The sequence below is a fragment of the Vanellus vanellus genome (assembly GCF_965231255.1).
Source record: "Vanellus vanellus genome assembly, chromosome: 2".
Taxonomy (NCBI): domain Eukaryota; kingdom Metazoa; phylum Chordata; class Aves; order Charadriiformes; family Charadriidae; genus Vanellus; species Vanellus vanellus.
In genome coordinates, this window is record NC_138906.1 from 27,325,571 (window position 1) to 27,342,013 (window position 16,443).

The 16,443-nt window shown below is 40.7% G+C and overlaps 1 protein-coding gene across 1 annotated transcript in view; it reads right to left on the reverse strand.

Moving 5' to 3' along the window:
- The window catches only part of CALCR (calcitonin receptor), a gene marked incomplete at both ends in the record, with an annotated part of 174,480 nt that overhangs the window by 61,153 nt on the left and 96,884 nt on the right, over positions 1-16,443 (reverse strand). The window contains 3 exons of the mRNA XM_082480051.1: positions 936-1,046; positions 4,553-4,706; positions 14,766-14,853. Of these exons, the coding sequence (XP_082336177.1) occupies positions 936-1,046; positions 4,553-4,706; positions 14,766-14,853 (353 nt within the window). The remainder of the gene's footprint in view (positions 1-935; positions 1,047-4,552; positions 4,707-14,765; positions 14,854-16,443) is intronic.

A 16,443-nucleotide genomic window follows, 5' to 3' on the forward strand; every position in this document is an offset into this window, starting at 1 on the left:
CTGGGTCTGATCCAACCTGGAAACTCTTCTGTTTCTAAATAGGCAACAAGCTCAAAAAAATCAACAGTTTTAGCTAATGGTGCTGCATAGTTAATTCACAGCTATGCAATAGTCTGTTTCCTTACTTTCCAGTTGGGCACGCACAGTTTGGTTTGAACTTGTTGAAAATTTTTAGATTTATATACCCCCCCCCCCCCAAATGTTTAGTTTCATAGTTTTTACCTGCAATTGGCACACTGTGATTATGCTGGATTTAGCACTCTCTGGCATCAAGCGCTGCCTATAAGCAACATGTCCTGAGTGTGGAATACACAACTGTGGCTTTCTTCAAACAATACTCTTTGTGGAGTTATACTTGTGTCCAATATTTCCTCATATCTATTTAGCAATACTTCTGTCCTTGATTTTTCCTTTCATTTGTCCTTTTAAGCATTCTTGAATTACTTCTCTTAGTCTGCATGGCTGCTAGTATTCGTATGAAGAATTCAATGAACAACCAAAACTTGGAGACTGAAAAAACAGTATTTCTGCTCGTCTTCTTCCATAAAATGACATTTTCCAATAAAAACTGAACAAAGAACACGCTGATACATATTTCACACACATTAGCATTTTCTGTTCATTATAAAAACTTTGAATGAGGCATTAAAAATGTTTTGAGAGCGTAACTAAGTAGTTAATATTTTCATAAACTAGGCTACATAAATCCATGGGTAATATTTACAAAAATATAAATACATATAAAATACTTTAAAAATGAAAACATATAAATTAAGAACCCCAAAAGCTTGATATATTTTAACTTCAGCCAAACTCCGAGATTTCACAATGCTGCAAAAAATGCTACTGGAAACACGCTTCCACTCAGTGGCATGAAAGTTCCAAAGACTTTCTTTGAAATATAAGATTATAAAAAAAGAAAAGAAATACCGTACCAGTTGGATCAAAGTCTGGAAAATAATCCGGACAATTCTGAGCAGTGATTCTTCCAGCAGGTGTGTCATCCCAGCACAACCAGCCATCCCACGTCCGGTTGCAGAACAGACCTGGATATTTAAGAGGAATACAGTAGTTAATTCACACACAGTCACTCCTGAACCCGCTCTGTTCGAGCCTCCCAAGGAATACTGCTGTCTGCAGACAATTTTCTTTTTGCAATAAAATCCCTTGTTATTGCCACACTTTGAGTGGCATTCCAGTACTTAAAGGGGGACTACAGGATAGATAGGGAGGGACTCTTTATCAGGGAGTTTAGCGATAGGACGAGGGTTAATGTTTTTAAACTGAAAGAGGGTAGATTTAGACTGGATATTAGGAAGAAATTCTTTACCGTGAGAGTGGTGAGGCACTGGAACAGGTTGCCCAGGGAAGTTGAGGATGCCCCATCCCTGGAAGTGCCAAGGCCAGGCTGGATGGGGCTTTGAGCAACCTGGTCTAGTGGGAGGTGTGCCTGTCCATGGCAGGGGGGTTGGAACTAGATGATCTTTGAGGTCCCTTCCAACCCAAACCATTCTATGAGTCTATGAGTGTATGATTCAGGTGCTGCAAGGTACTTATTTTTTCTCACCTGATGTTAGTGGTGTTAATTTTACTGGAAAGTAATATTTTTAAGCCTATTGAACTCAACTTTGAATTAACTAGAAGAGGAACAAATTCCTCTTCTTGATCCTCCTTCCATCTTTGGCCATATATGTGCTCTCTAATGGTAAGGGGGGCCTCAGTTATCCAAAGACCTTATAGATACCCACTTTTCATTTCACCTTCTGCCATTCAACAGGTCTGAAAATCAAGTCTTTGAAATGTAAAGGTAGGAAGGGCTTGCAGGGACATCCTAGCTAAAGGCAATGTTTGCAGAGACAGGTCCCTGTTAAGGTTGTTGCATTGCTCAACACTAGTCATCAGTCAGATAACTACAGATCCAGTGAAGCGAGGTGCAAGACCTATTTGTAACAGACGAACTCTGCCTGCTGATGTTGTCTGGGTAGGCGTACTGTGATCGTGTCCTCATCACGCCCCTTCTGGGAAGGTAGCACTGTCGATGCTGTGTCCCCTACAAGGAGTGTTCCCAGTCCCAGAACCAACAGCCATATAGGGAGGCAGAACACAGCTCATTCTTGATTTGTGTTACAGAGATGTTATGTACTATGGTCAACAGAAACTGCATTATAAGACCACTTGCTGTAACGTGTTTTCCTGACTCATTGTGGATTTAGTCCCTATACTTCTTAGTTATTTTCCATTTAAAATCAGTTTGTGTTGGGGAAAAGGTATTTATCACCATGACCATCAGGTTGAAGGGAAATACAATGAGATGATACATCTTGCCTTTTTTGCTGTGGTCCCAAGAGAGTTTCAGAATTGCTGGTATAACCATGTGGGTTGATTTGGAAAGAATCATATGGAAGGCTCCTAATACCCATTGAAAGTTAATAAAATATGGGCAGCTAATTGCTCCTGGCGCTTTTGATATTATCCACAGATTAGCTTTCTTACTGAAGCAAGAAAGCTGTAAAAACACGACTGAATTGCTCAAATTTGCACCGATAACTGTTTTTAAGTCAAAATAGTTGTGGATTAAAAATTGAAAGCATAAAAAATTCCAAATTAATGTCTTCCAGAGTAGCTGTATAGCAAAAAAGATATTTTTATGAACATTTTGTCTTCATTAGCTAAGATTTTATGCACATATATTTTTCCATTGTCAAGTTAAATGTGCTAATGCTACTTGTTCACTTAATTAACCAACCATCATATCAGCAGTTTGTTATCTTTCCTCCAGGCATTCTCATGTTCTCTAGCTTTGAGACGTATCTGAAAGACTTTTAGGAATCATTTTATAATACCAAAGAAAAAGAAGAGCAGAAAATATTTGCAACTTGACCTTGTATTTGCAAGACACTGCAGAATGGGGTTGGCAGGAATTTCTAGCTTTAAATCATTTGCCTTGCCTGAAAAAAAGTCACTGATGTTGATCTATATATTATGGAATGTGTCTTTCAAGGTAAGTAACAGGATATATATTCACATATACATCGATAAATATATATGTGTATACACACACATATATAGATACGCACACACATATATATGTTTTCTAAGTGCTGCAGGAAATAAAACAGTGTAAGTACTAAAACAGAAGAGCTGAACACCATATTGTTGTATCACTGGCTAAAAATACTACATTTTTGGATGGACAGGGAGTGTAGGAGCGCTGTGCTGTCCCAGAGGGATGGTCAGGTGTCCCCGTGTGCCTGAGCTCTGCATTTTGTTATTGCTTTGGGATTTAAGGTAATCAATTCCACCTTGAAATGGGCAAGATAAGTGCGTGTAAATGGTCCGTTACTTCAGCTCTGCTGACACATGGCCACTTGCAATGTTGCCACAGCTCACCTGTGTTCTGTCATCTCTCTGGCTCCTGAGCGTGAGATACTATACAGTTCTCTGCAGTTCATTGCCATCATCTCTGAGACCCAGGATTAGGAAGGATGTAAACTACCTTTTTGCCAGTCTACAAATGAGCTACATCAGGGACTGGGGATATGCCAGGGAAAAATTAGACACATCTTGGCCGGCTTTGTAAAGTTGTACCAGACACTGGGCTTTCCTGGGAACTCCACAACTGTTTGTGCTGAAAATTAAGTACAGTACCTTAACATCCAATTATTCTTTGAGTCTTACAGAGTCCAGTAAAATCTATGTGGTAAAGAGCTCTAGAAATGTCTTTTTTCTTGTATTACAAAATATCCCACGTTATCTCCACCCCATTTATTAGCCCAGGGTTTTTTAATCATGATTTTTAAATATATTTTCTCTTTAAACTGTGTCCTCAGTATCTCTGTTCTTTACTTGCATAAATCCCCACAATGCCTCCAATACTTTTTCTCTGGCCCACTCAGAACTTCTTCCATATTTTCTGTGAGAAACAGTGACCAGAACACATAGTCCCAACCAGAAATGTCTCTTCATTCATTGGTGCCATTGTAACACCACTATTATTTGTCATTTCTCTTTTTATTAATCGTAATATGTGCCTTGTATTCAGTAAAGATGTGTTCTCAGTGCATTATAAAGCTCTTTTTGTTAGTGTTACTGCTGAATATAGAACAGCTGGAACATCTGCGTCGATACAGAGCATGATGGCTATCAGTCAATGCACGAATGACAGAAAAGCGAAACAGTGAGCGAAGCAAACAGAACGACATTTATGTTTAAGAGATCACCATTCACAGCCAGGTCTTTGCGTGAGCTTGCTGAAAGTCTCTGGAGAATGCCATTCCCTAAGCAAGAACAAGAGATATTCAAGCAGCAAAGCACTGAGCCAGAAACATAGGTGATGGGGGTATCATCTGCATGGGGAGGAAGGAAGAGCTGTTCATTCCCTGGACTCGTTCCAGGCTTTTTTCTTTCTTTGCACTTAAGAGGATGCTAAGTAAATGTGAATTTGACTACTGCACCTTGAGGAAGACTATGGGTTAGTATACAGAAGAAAATGTTTCTTTATAGCCATATAAGCAAGCATGGCAATATACAGAGTTTTTAAAAACTTTTTTACCTTTCTTCTTATATGGAGGAGCTCTGTTCATCCTTTCATAGCATTTGAACTGTGAATCTATTATCTTCTGTCGTATGACTGAATTTTCAGTTACTACAGGCTCTAATGTAGGATCAGTATAATTTACAGTAGAAGAAAGACTTGGAACCATTCTCTGTACAGAAAGGAAAAACTGTTAGTACAAGTGAATAAACCAGGAGGATAAAATAAAAAAGCGAGGATCGGAAATCTCTATATGCATTCTTCAAAGTCCTTTTATTTGCACACGTGTTTAGCATTATGATAGGCCTTATACTGCTTGCAAAGTAAATGCCGAATTTTGACTAGTTTACCTCACTATAAAATCAGGATTTCAACCAAGCCCTTTTTCTTGGCAAAACAGAGGACCATGAAATACTTGATAAAGTCTTCAAAATATTTTCGTTTAGCTTAGCAATCTGCAAAAAAAAATTTGGTATCTTCCTGAAGTTACCCCCATGTATTTCTGCTCGCTTGTGCTGATTTCTCTCCAGACTGCTTAGACAAAATGCCTCAGTGCCACAGTCTTGAAAGTGATTATTTCATGTTTTATGCCACCTGCTTTGAGCTCCTTCAACTGTTGAGGTCATAGAAAGAGAGGGCAGAGAGTTTAAACTTCACTACCTGGCCTTAGCTCTAGGTTAAGTACCTAAATTTGAGAGTCTGAATAACAAGGTCCTCTTTGATCAAGTGGCATCTTCTGACTTCTCCCACTCTGAGCTGCCTGCAGGGCAAACGGAAGGATTATTGCCCCTGGAAGGCAAACATCTCAGACAGAGAGGTCAGTTATCTTTTTTCCATCCATCCGTCCATCCCTTCCTTCCTCCCTCCCTCCCTCCCTCTGTTGCACAGCCCCAGTCTGTAAGCCAGGGTGGAAATGGGAGTGTGGAGCTGGGAGTGTGGAGTTAATTCTGTTCTGCTTTAATCCTCTATCAGGACACTTCTCTGAACGAAGATGATAGGAAAGGATTAATTCCTCTGCTTCCCCAAGCAAAAGCAATGCTGCTGTGGCACTTTTCTTGTATGACCCTCTATTTTTCCCTGTACTAGGCCCGACTAAAGCCATCACAAACACATACAGGGTCATTTACAGGCTGCGTCAAAACTAAGGACTCTCACAAACACACAAACTTGATGTTTTTACCACCAAATACTATTATGCAGATCTTTAAGCAGCCATTCGTAGTTGTTCAAACTGAAAACGTGACAAGTTTGAGAGTTCAAATATCAGTTTACTTCTTAAATTGTAGATTCCCTTTTTTTATTGCACATCACAAGCAATCGCATCTCATTAACACATTACTATTTTTCCCATTTGCACAGCTAAAACACCGTGGTAAAATATACAGCAAAAGCACAGTATGTTTGACTTAGCTGAAAAAAAAAGGCATTACTTTATCCTGATACTTCTGTGCCAAACCATCTCAGTTTAATCTTTTTATATTCATACATCCAATTATTTTTTCCCAATTCAGTCTAATCTTGTTTGATACTAACATTTTCATTTTGAACTGTACACAGATACTGTCTGAAGACTGGGGGACAGAGAAGGCAGTTTATCTCATTGCACTGACATAGGTACTTGAAATAAAATGGGAGGATTAAGAAAGAAGATATTTTCTGGCAGATACAATTTTATATAAATTTTATGTGTATGTATACACACACACATAGATATATACTTGGACAGTGAAGCCATTTGGAACATTTCATCGGGCCATCCAAGTGAAAAATTAAGCATCTAGAAAGCCACAAGAAGAAATACAGAAGCAAAGCCAAACATATTACAGATCTCTCACTTGAGAGAAGATTAAAGGGAGTAGCTGGAGTCTATGAAGATCATTTAAAAACCAAACTAAATCCAGCAAGAAGTGTGGGAAAGCGCAGGTAAGGTTCTTCGAATACTCTCAGGTCTGTCTTAGCCCTTTGTGCCCATGTATCGCCACAGGCTTCGGTACTCCTCTGAAGTGATTCATAGATACTCCGTGCTTTCTTTCTTTCTTTCTTTCTTTCTTTCTTTCTTTCTTTCTTTCTTTCTTTCTTTCTTTCTTATTTTGAATAATACCTCAGTTTCAAGCTGTTTGCATTCAAGAGAGGTATAATGGTACTGTCAAAGAAAGCTACGGGAGGCTTCTGTGGCATTGCCTCTGTTCTCAATGATCCCTCTGTTTCTCTGGGCCAGTTTGGGAACACACTCATGTTTTGAAAGCATAACCATGTGATTATGCTTGGAAAACATCACCAATTTTCCTTCCCCTGAAATAATTTTTTTTTTTATTTTTGTTTTCTTCTAGGAAGGAGATGATCTGTTCTCCAGATCTGTTTGACCAAACAAAATCAAAATCATTTCACACTGACAGAGACCAGAAAGACTGGTGCTGCTCGCCATAAATACTGTTGCAGTTTCATTTGCTTTATCTGTACAGAACAAAGCACAACACAGACGTGAAACAACTGGCAAATGCCAGCTACACAGACAGAAACCGTAGAAACTGTTCAGTGCTACGGAACTTTCCTCCTATTCCTCCTATTTTTGAGCCTCTTTTACACACCATTTTTAAAAGGACCGATCATTACCGGGAGATTGAACAGTACAGAAACACATAAGCTGAAATCAAAAGTACGACATGCCATTCGAAAAAGAATTCCCTATTTACATCTTTTAACTAGCAAAGATATAACAGTTTGTAACTAGGGATGATGATTTTAGGGGGTAAGATACGATTCAGAGACCGAAGACAGCTTACTCTTAACGGTCAGTTTCATAACTTGCTGTGTGTAAGGGACTAATCCAATTCCTGAAGAAGTCAGCTCATGTTGGGTACAGGTTAATGAGAATACTTTAATATTTGGAGGCAGAGAGTTCCTGTGGTGGTGAATAGGATAAGCACCTTGGACTGCGCACGCAATTACTTAAAGTGCTCAACCACGTAACCAGGAGGACCGCCCATTCTCCCGCCTCTGAGCAAGGCAATCACGGCCCAGCTGATATTGCCAGCAAAATTTCTGTTGCCCACATATGGGCCAGGAATTCACTCAGAAAGATTAAAAATATGGATGAGACTGGGTCCCTAAAGCTCAATGGAAATTACTTCATCAGTGGAAAACACTTAGTGGCCTACAGTAAATCTGAAGCAAGTTTGGATAAAGACTGGAATAATAATACTAGGTTACAGCTGTCTCTTAAATTATCTTTTTTTTTTTCTTATTACCAAACATAAAGACTCAGATATTCAAAGTTGGTTGCGCACAAATCTTTTCAGGCACTTTTGACGTAATTGAATGGGTTGCGCAGGAAATCCAATTAAGGGGTTTTACATAGGTGAGTTACTGGTGTTGTTCACCTGTGATATGCCCTTTAAATGTGCTCTTCCCTTTGATGGCTGTTATTCATTTCTAGTCACCTAGATTTGACAGGCTGGCCATGGAAGTTTGAGCAAAGTTTTCCTCTACCTTAAAATCAGATGACCCTTTCAGCAGACTAATGAAAAATAAACGTAGTGGCTTGCTGGAGGTTGAGCAGTCACACCTGTTTGCAGTGCTGGTGTTTGCTACCATGTGTAGGAGAATCACAGGTCTACCACCACTCTGGGACTCAGAGCTTAAAGCCTGATGTCCCCGAAGTCAGTTCAGTGGGCTGATGATCCAGCCTTGTACTCCTGGGGATCAGTCAGACAAAAACCTTGGTACAGTTTGTGATGTCGGATAATATCGTTTCGTTCTTCTTGTGCTCCTTACCGTGGGGGTCAGGAAAGAGCAAATGGGGCAGAAAGAAATCTCTGGGTCACTGTCCTCTTACCAGAGGTAGCAGAAGCCTGGGCATGGCTACATGGGGTGAAAGCTTAGCGTGTAGCGTGCTAATGGGAGAGGCTGGAAACGTCCCACAAGTCTGTGTGTGTGTGTGCTCTCATGGAATTAATGATTAGAAATCACCCTTGCTACTATGTTTTCATGATTATATCTAGGTATTTTAGGAATTCAGTTTTAAAACACGTTTTCACCATAAAAAAAGCCAAGATTAAATAATTTTCACCTGGTTACTACCTATGGTATTGAACAAATTGTGAATGTTCAGAGTCCATTACTGCACATTAAAAACCCTTCCCATCCATCAGTTACTTCAGATGGAAATATAAATGATGTTGATAAAATAAAGGAATGCTTCATTCATTTATAAATATTCTTTATTAAAGAAAAATAAATAATTCACAACTTAATAATCAGGATGTGTTCATAGCCTGAAAATGATTGGTATGATTTCTTCAGAAGAAAACTGTTTAAGTGATGTCCCATGCAGCAGTTTAGCAGCCGTACATATGATGTCACTCCTAAAAGTCCAAGTAAATGACGTCATACATACGACCACCAAGCCACCACGTGACAAATGACTGTTATAAGAAAATGAATTATCATTACAAAGAAAAAAAAAACATTCTGCTGGGAATGTTGAAGTTCATTGTATACCTAGAATTAATAAAGGAATCTAGAGAAAGCAAATTGGCTTCATTATTAAACTATATGAAAATGAACAAATAGTGCCCCGGTTTCTGTAAGACAGACACCTGCTACTAACCTGTGCAAGACTGTGCCTATTTCTGCGAGAGAGAATCCAGATAAAGCAAGCATAGAATTCCTTCTTTTTTCTTCCACAAAATTTTGGACATGATGAACAAGGATGCCCAAGTATTTTTCTTCCACCATCAAGGCGCTTGAAGTATACTAACTGTTGACTTCACATGACATTTAGGAAAAGAAGGCATTTGTGGCTTTCTTTGCTTTTGTTTTTTCCCTCTTTCCACTAAATACAGTAATTTTGCAACATTTATTGTTGAGCTCAGTCAAAATACTTTTCAAATTCTGGATGCTCTAAGTGTTCGTTATTGATCTCTATGAGCTCAAACATTCATGTGGTACATTTCTTTCAAAACTGCTATGTGTAGTCACTTTGTGGGTCACTAAACTCCTGTCCTTCAATACATCACATCCTTGAGCGAGAGCTCTGCATGATTTAGACCGGTTGCAGAGACCCTCTCATACCTCAATTATGTTTGAACTACTTTTCACAGCTGCTAGAGTTAGGACAGAGAAAAAAGCAACCATGATGCCTTAGGAAGGTCATTAGTGCATCGTACTCAGTAAACATAACAATAATTTCTTATCCATCACAAATGTGCTAGGAAACAGCAGAAAATTTCTTTCGGGAAATACCTTGACATGACACGCTTTACTTAACCACTGAATGTTAAAATTTTCCCATACTCAATTGCTGTTGAAGCAGGATGGAAATTATCTCACGCTGAGATCCCATACGACTGACTTTGCAGATTTTGGCAGCTGTTTAAGAAGGCACGAGATTATCAGCCACAGCAGATGAAGACAAGGCACTTGTAATGAAAAGCAACTCATGAATCTCACAGTTCTTTTCCATTGTTGCAGGACTTGTGAGGAAGCTTTACTCCCAGAGTAGTCTGATGCGAACTGCGGGCTTAAAGGAAGACTGCAGAATACTTCACCGATTTTTGCTTGCAGCTCTGATTATCATCTTGCAAGAGGCCTCTTTGGGGCATTCAGCAGCATAGCAACATTCTTACTTTTTCAAAAAAGCAAAGATGGAGACAAAAAGTCCTGATCACCCCTGAAACTGGGGTGAACAGAGCAGAATACTGCATTCCTCTCCCTCTTCGGAAACTGTGAGCAGCTTGCGTCTCAAATTCTCACACTAATTCTCGCCACCTTAAATCAGCAGCATCTTGCTTTCCTGAGTGTCCCTTGTGTGAGAAGAGGTCCAGAACTTGCAAGCCCACTTCCTTACAGCTTGAAGCAACCCATAGTTACAAAGGGAAATGTGCACTTCAGAACAACAGCTTTCAAAGGCATGGTTTCAGGTGATGAAACTGTCTCCGTCGATGTGAGAGGAGAGGGCAAGGAGACCATGAGCACCTGTGTCACCCACAGGCACACAGACCCAATGGTTTGATGCACGTGGCAGATGCAGCTCCACTGACCAGCCGGACCATCCGAGGGGTACATCCCAAGTGACTGGGGACGCCCCTGGGCTCCCAGCAGTGCCAGACAGCAAGCATGACAAAGTGTGCCACGGGAGGTTCCCACAGATCTTCAGCAGCTCTTCTGGCCCACCAAAAGGTGGGACCTTCTCTGAACCAGGTGTTGGAGGTCTGCTGTCTAAGCAGGAAAAGGCTTGTGTTAACGATGCCCACACAGGCACAGGTTTTAGAGCCTCGTGGTGAGAGCCGCTGAGCGGTGGCAGGAGGTGGCAGGAGCCCAGGGGAGCATGTGGCCGCACCACCTCAGCGGTGTGTATTGCGGTCCCAGCTGTGAGGGTCAAATGGGTACACCACAAGCAGTGCCCTCATAACGGTGGCAAATGTTTTACTAATTGGCTTTTGGAGATTTGAACCTACTGCAGCTGTGTTCCAAAACACCGCAGTTTGTGCAGTTACTGAAATTTACATTTAGGCTTTCACGTAATTTATTTCCATGTTTTGTGAATGGGAATTATTCACAAGCCTTTCAGGAGCTGACACAATGTACCAAACTGTGCATAGTTTAGTGACTGAGGCTTGGTAACAATTTGACAGATTTGGACTTAATGAATTTGCACAATTTGTCATTTTACTCAAAATGAATTTATTTTAAAATACAATCTTGGTCTAATGGACTTAATTGAATAATAGTGTGGTCTTCAGCTGCAGCATCCATTTTGTCCTTACTGAGCACTTTGTGGTTGGCTCAGGACAACAGAATCGGAATGTGTGAGAAAAACTACTCCATCAATCCCCATTTACAGGATAAAAACAAACTACCATTTGTAGGCACTAGATGACAATTCTTACTTGACAAAATCGTGCAGAGAATAGAACTCTCTTTTCTCAAAATCTTGCAGAATTGATCAGGAAAGAGACCCAAGGTTGTTTCCTCCTCCTCATTCCATGTCCGTGCCCCTGCACACACTGTGCTGATGCTCCATCTTTCTTGTGGAGAGAAATGTAGACTGCAGAGACGAACTAATTGCTCCAGCACACAGGAGCTCACACGCTTGAGGAAACAAATCTCAGTCACATTCTGTGGCTCTCAATAATTACCAAGAACTAGAGAGCATCAGGAACAAAGTTAACTAAGAAATAATGAACAGTTAAATTTTCTAATGGAATTAACTTTGAATTGTAGAGGACTATCTGGTGATGCTGCAAGTACTGTCATTACTGTGCATCCAAAAGCAAGGGAAGTCATTAAAGAGGAAAAAAATAAGGAGTTAGTTTTATTTCTGAATTATGTTTTGGAGCAACTGGTGCTTTAGTTTTTGTTTGGCAAAGGTGAGTTATTATGGACCTGTACACAGAAGAGTAAAGTGCTATTTATTCTATGCAAAAAATGACATATGTAAGAGAGATGGATTCTATCAGAAGGTACCAACATCCCTTGGTGACAGGTCTAAAGCCTGGAGATTGTGGGGAGGGCGGTGTCTATGGACACTTTGTAAGTAAGGTCTAGGACAAAACATTCAAGGAGAGACATGGGATGGATCTGGCACCTGCAGTGGGACAAACAGTATAAGCAGAGAGCCTGGAGCCCAGAGGGGAAAGCAAGGACATCAATAGGTTGCATTGCTTTGCAACAGCTTGCAGTCACCAGCTGGCAGTGCAGGACACAGAAGAGAGGATGACAGTAAACCACCAAAGCCATCAAAGAAGAAAGATCTGGAAGATGGTTCGTGGGGTGGGTAGAGAACAGGAATGGGAGATCACCCCTGTGTCACAAAGCACTTTGATTACTGTATCTTCTTTCTCAATCTCAGACAGTGGCTGACATGTAAGTCCCAGGGGCTCACGGCTCTGGGAACAGAGGAGTGACTAGAAGAACCAATAGAGTGGGAACAATTCTTTTGGAAGAGAAAGACAGACGCCCCTTCCCCGTTAAAGGTCACAAATGAAATGTAAAAAAATAACGTTTTCTACCAGCTACAGGTGGGGAAATTTTTGGAAAAATGACTGATGCCAAATATTTTTCATATTTGATCTAACAGCAGTGTTCTGGCAAGTGTCATCAAGGAAACAGAGCTCGTTCATCATCTACTTCTATGACTGCAGCTTCTCCCTTACTGGAAGAAAAATTAATCTAGGTGGTGTCTAAGTAGATCACAGTATAGCCACTGCAGTGGAGAAGAAAGGAATATAGAGACTGGGACAGTGAAAATGTAAAGGAAATATGTACTTAAGTTATCCATTGAGATCAGAAGTTGGAGAGCCCTCTGGTAAAAAGAGATCCAAAAGGAAGAGGATGCAGGTCTCACTGCAGAGTTTCTTAAAGAAATCCTAGCCCTGGAGTACTGCAGGAATGAGCACAGAACAACTGTTGCACACATGCTGTCGTGGGTGAGAGATTTATAAGATTTGTGGACAACGGGGCAAGGATCAGCCCAGACCTTCACAGATGACCTACAAATCCATGCTGTAGTCAGAGCACCTCAGGCACTCAGAAATGCTGTTGACAATTTTAGTTATCAGAATATTTACAGTCCTGTCACTTGGCTGGGGAAGAAAAATAATCTGGAACTGTTCCTTCAGTCGACGTTGACTTGTTATAGGAAGACTCGCTGTTCTTTGCCAAGGCCCCTGTGAGGCTATGCAGATCAGCTGGGATTCAAACCCTGAAGGAGGCTGGTCTCTGCCCGCCGGTTTTGTTAGAGAGATCTCTGGCCATGGGTGATAACCCAGCCAATGCATTGCTACACTCATCCCTTGCAGGGCTATGTGTAACAGCCACAAAAGGTCACAAATATCAGAATACTCCAATATACCTCAAGGCAGAAGACTTCTGCCAAGCACAGGGACGATTCCTCAAATCATTAACTAATTCTGGACAAATTCTTTTGAGACCAAGTTAGCAGAAATATTCTTTCTCCTGCTCTCCAGCTCTTCTTTGGTTGACGGTCCTGATCCTGAACTATGAATTCAGTATTTCAGCAAAGTGAGGTGTTCTTTGTTGTTCTCCTGGAGTCTCCATGATCTCATTTAATTGTTTTCTTTTACCTCTTTCTATCCTTCATTCTATTACTGTTCTCTACTTTCCTTCCCTCCTTTTTATCCATATAAATTTATGTGGCAAACAGCACTGTGGGAAATTTACACTAGGCTGAAAGAAGAGAACGGACACAACCCAACAAACAAACCAGGGAGAGCAGTCTCTACTGTTCCCCAACATGTCTTCTAGCCCCGCTTCTACAACTTATAGCCAGAAAGGATAGGAGTTGATAGGGAGATGCACACAAATGTTCAACATTCAAATGTTGGAAGAGAAGATAAGAAGCACAGGGGCCCAAGGAGCTAACCAATAAAACACAAGGAGAGTAAGAATCAATGCTTTCTTCAGGAACACAGAGATAAACGGTTAACTGGGGAGTAAGGTGGCGGCCAGCATGCAAGTTACTACCACACCAAGGTAGAGAGGTGCTTGTTCCCAGTAGCATTGTCCAGCCATATTCTGACTGTTCTGTAACTGAGGCTCTGGGCACTATTCTCATTTCTGACTACCACCTGTAATGTCTACGATTTTATGATAATTGCTAATAATTTGAGGTTTCACAAGTAGAGATCAGAGAAAGAATTCAACTTAAATGAGAGGTATTCAGTCAGGTAGAAATGAATTTACTACATATTTAGAACAGGTACTTAGCCATGCTGCATATATTGAAATAACTGTAATATTGATATTAAACAGTTGAAAATAGCATTTGAACTGAATAACTAAACTCTATACTGTTATTTCCCATTTCAGTTGCTTTTCTAATCACAGAGTAACTATTAACGCTGAAAATCGACAATTACGTAAGTCAGTCTAAGTCTCACACAACAATGTTAAGGAAGTTTTCAAACACATAAATTTCCATGTCAATGATATGTTGCAGCCTGTAAAACACAGAAATGAAAAATCACATGCATTACCTTCTTCAGACTCGCAGTTCTGTCTCACCAAGAAACAATGGTTTCAAGTTCAAACTTTTACGAAACATCTTATTTAGAAACTTTATTAACCTTATTTTGAAATTTATCAGTAGGGGAACTCATTCCTTCACCTGTGCAGTATAACAAATACAACTCAGTACTCATTTTTCTGAACATCACCACAAGTTTAAATTTGGCAGGTGTCGTGAGCAGTTCAGTTTTCTCATACTTACAAGTAGAAGGATGATCATTAAAAAGCAACTGTGGGTTGTCTTTTTCATTGTGAAGTCTTCCTGGAGAGACACGCTGTAGCTGACCCTTCTGGGAATTAAACAACAAAAACAAAAGCAGAATTAGACTTTATCTGCTACGATAAATTCCTTGTCTTTGTGCAAAAGCATCTTTTTAGACTTAAATTGGACCCCGCGTGCATGCCCACATGTGTGTGTCTGTCCAGCCTTGTGTGTGCTCATGATTGATTTCACTGGAGAGAGGTATGCTTTTAATTTGGTCTCCTCCATGGATCGCTGGCGGTAAGTTCAGCTTATGTGGGGTATGGCTCCATGTGCATGGGCAGCGGCAGATCTGGGTTAAGCTCTGTGTCTTTTCCTGCTGAGGCTACCTCGGTTGTCCTGATTTATCTGCTTCTAACCTACACATACGGCTGCAGACCTATGAAGAAGCTGGATATTTTAAAAATTATCTAAAAACCCCACAAAGATCTGGTTTGCAGATAGGTGTAATGGCAGCTCAAAAGGCATATTTCTGGGGCTAGAGAAAGCCAGAGGTTGGCTAATCTCTAGCTAGGTCTACAAGCACGTGTGGCAAGAAAAGAGAGAGAAACTGGGAACACCATGGGATTTCATGCTCCCTAATGCAGGCAGCTCCGCTGGACTGTGGGTAGACACACGGCAGAGTAACCCTCAGGCTGTCGAGAATGACTGCTTCAGCCACACAAAGTACTGGAGAGGCAGAGCACAGCCACAAGTCCAAAGGCTTGGAGACGACTGGATTGGTAGCTTTTGGGTTTCTTTTTATCCTAAATCAACACCTATCTGGCCTTCCTGGGAAAAATACCCAGGGGTCGCCTTCTATCATCATATTGCTTTGCAGTTGTGGGAGTTCAAGCAAGCAAAGCTCTCTGCCTTCTGCTGTCTCATGGACCACTAGTGGTTACACATGCCTATAGATCACCTTCGGCCACAGTCAAACAGTGAGCACTCACACAACTTTATTTTTCAGACAGCTTACAAACTGAGTGAAGTGTTTTCTACCTGGGCAAACAATCCTGTGAGCATACTACATATCTGAAACCCAGGAACTTAATGGGAAAAAGGCACATGGACTTGGATGCTTAGTCTGCTTTACATGTAGTGAGCCACACAATCACTTGTGTAACATTTGTCTCTGCAACAGCACTGTAACAGCTTTTCTCATCTTGAAATGGTCTGGAAAGTACCAATTTTCGTAGGGGAAGAAAAATACAAGATCAGTTGTAACTGTCCTCACCTAAAGCAGAAATATGTAATTTCAAAATGTACTAAAGGTGTGGCACTTCCAGGTCAACATAGCACATGTGGACGCAACCTCCTACCAGATCCAACTGGGAGTATTGCCGTCATGTGTCACTGAGATTACATAAAACAGGAAGTGATGGAAAAGAGGATTCAGAGGATTTGTCTCCAATAAGAAGTAGCCTTATTACTGTCTGAGCCTTGCCAGAACCATTGTGGTGTTCCAGAGGTAATGGGACAGGCAAATGACAAAGAAATAATACATAATTACACTGTCAGCCACATAGTTGTATTTGATCAGCAATGACAGACAACTCAGTTGAAGCAAGAATTGGCCAGCTAGATCAGAAGTAAACTCCTGGAATTGTCTACATCTTCGCTAGATTATTCACTGCAG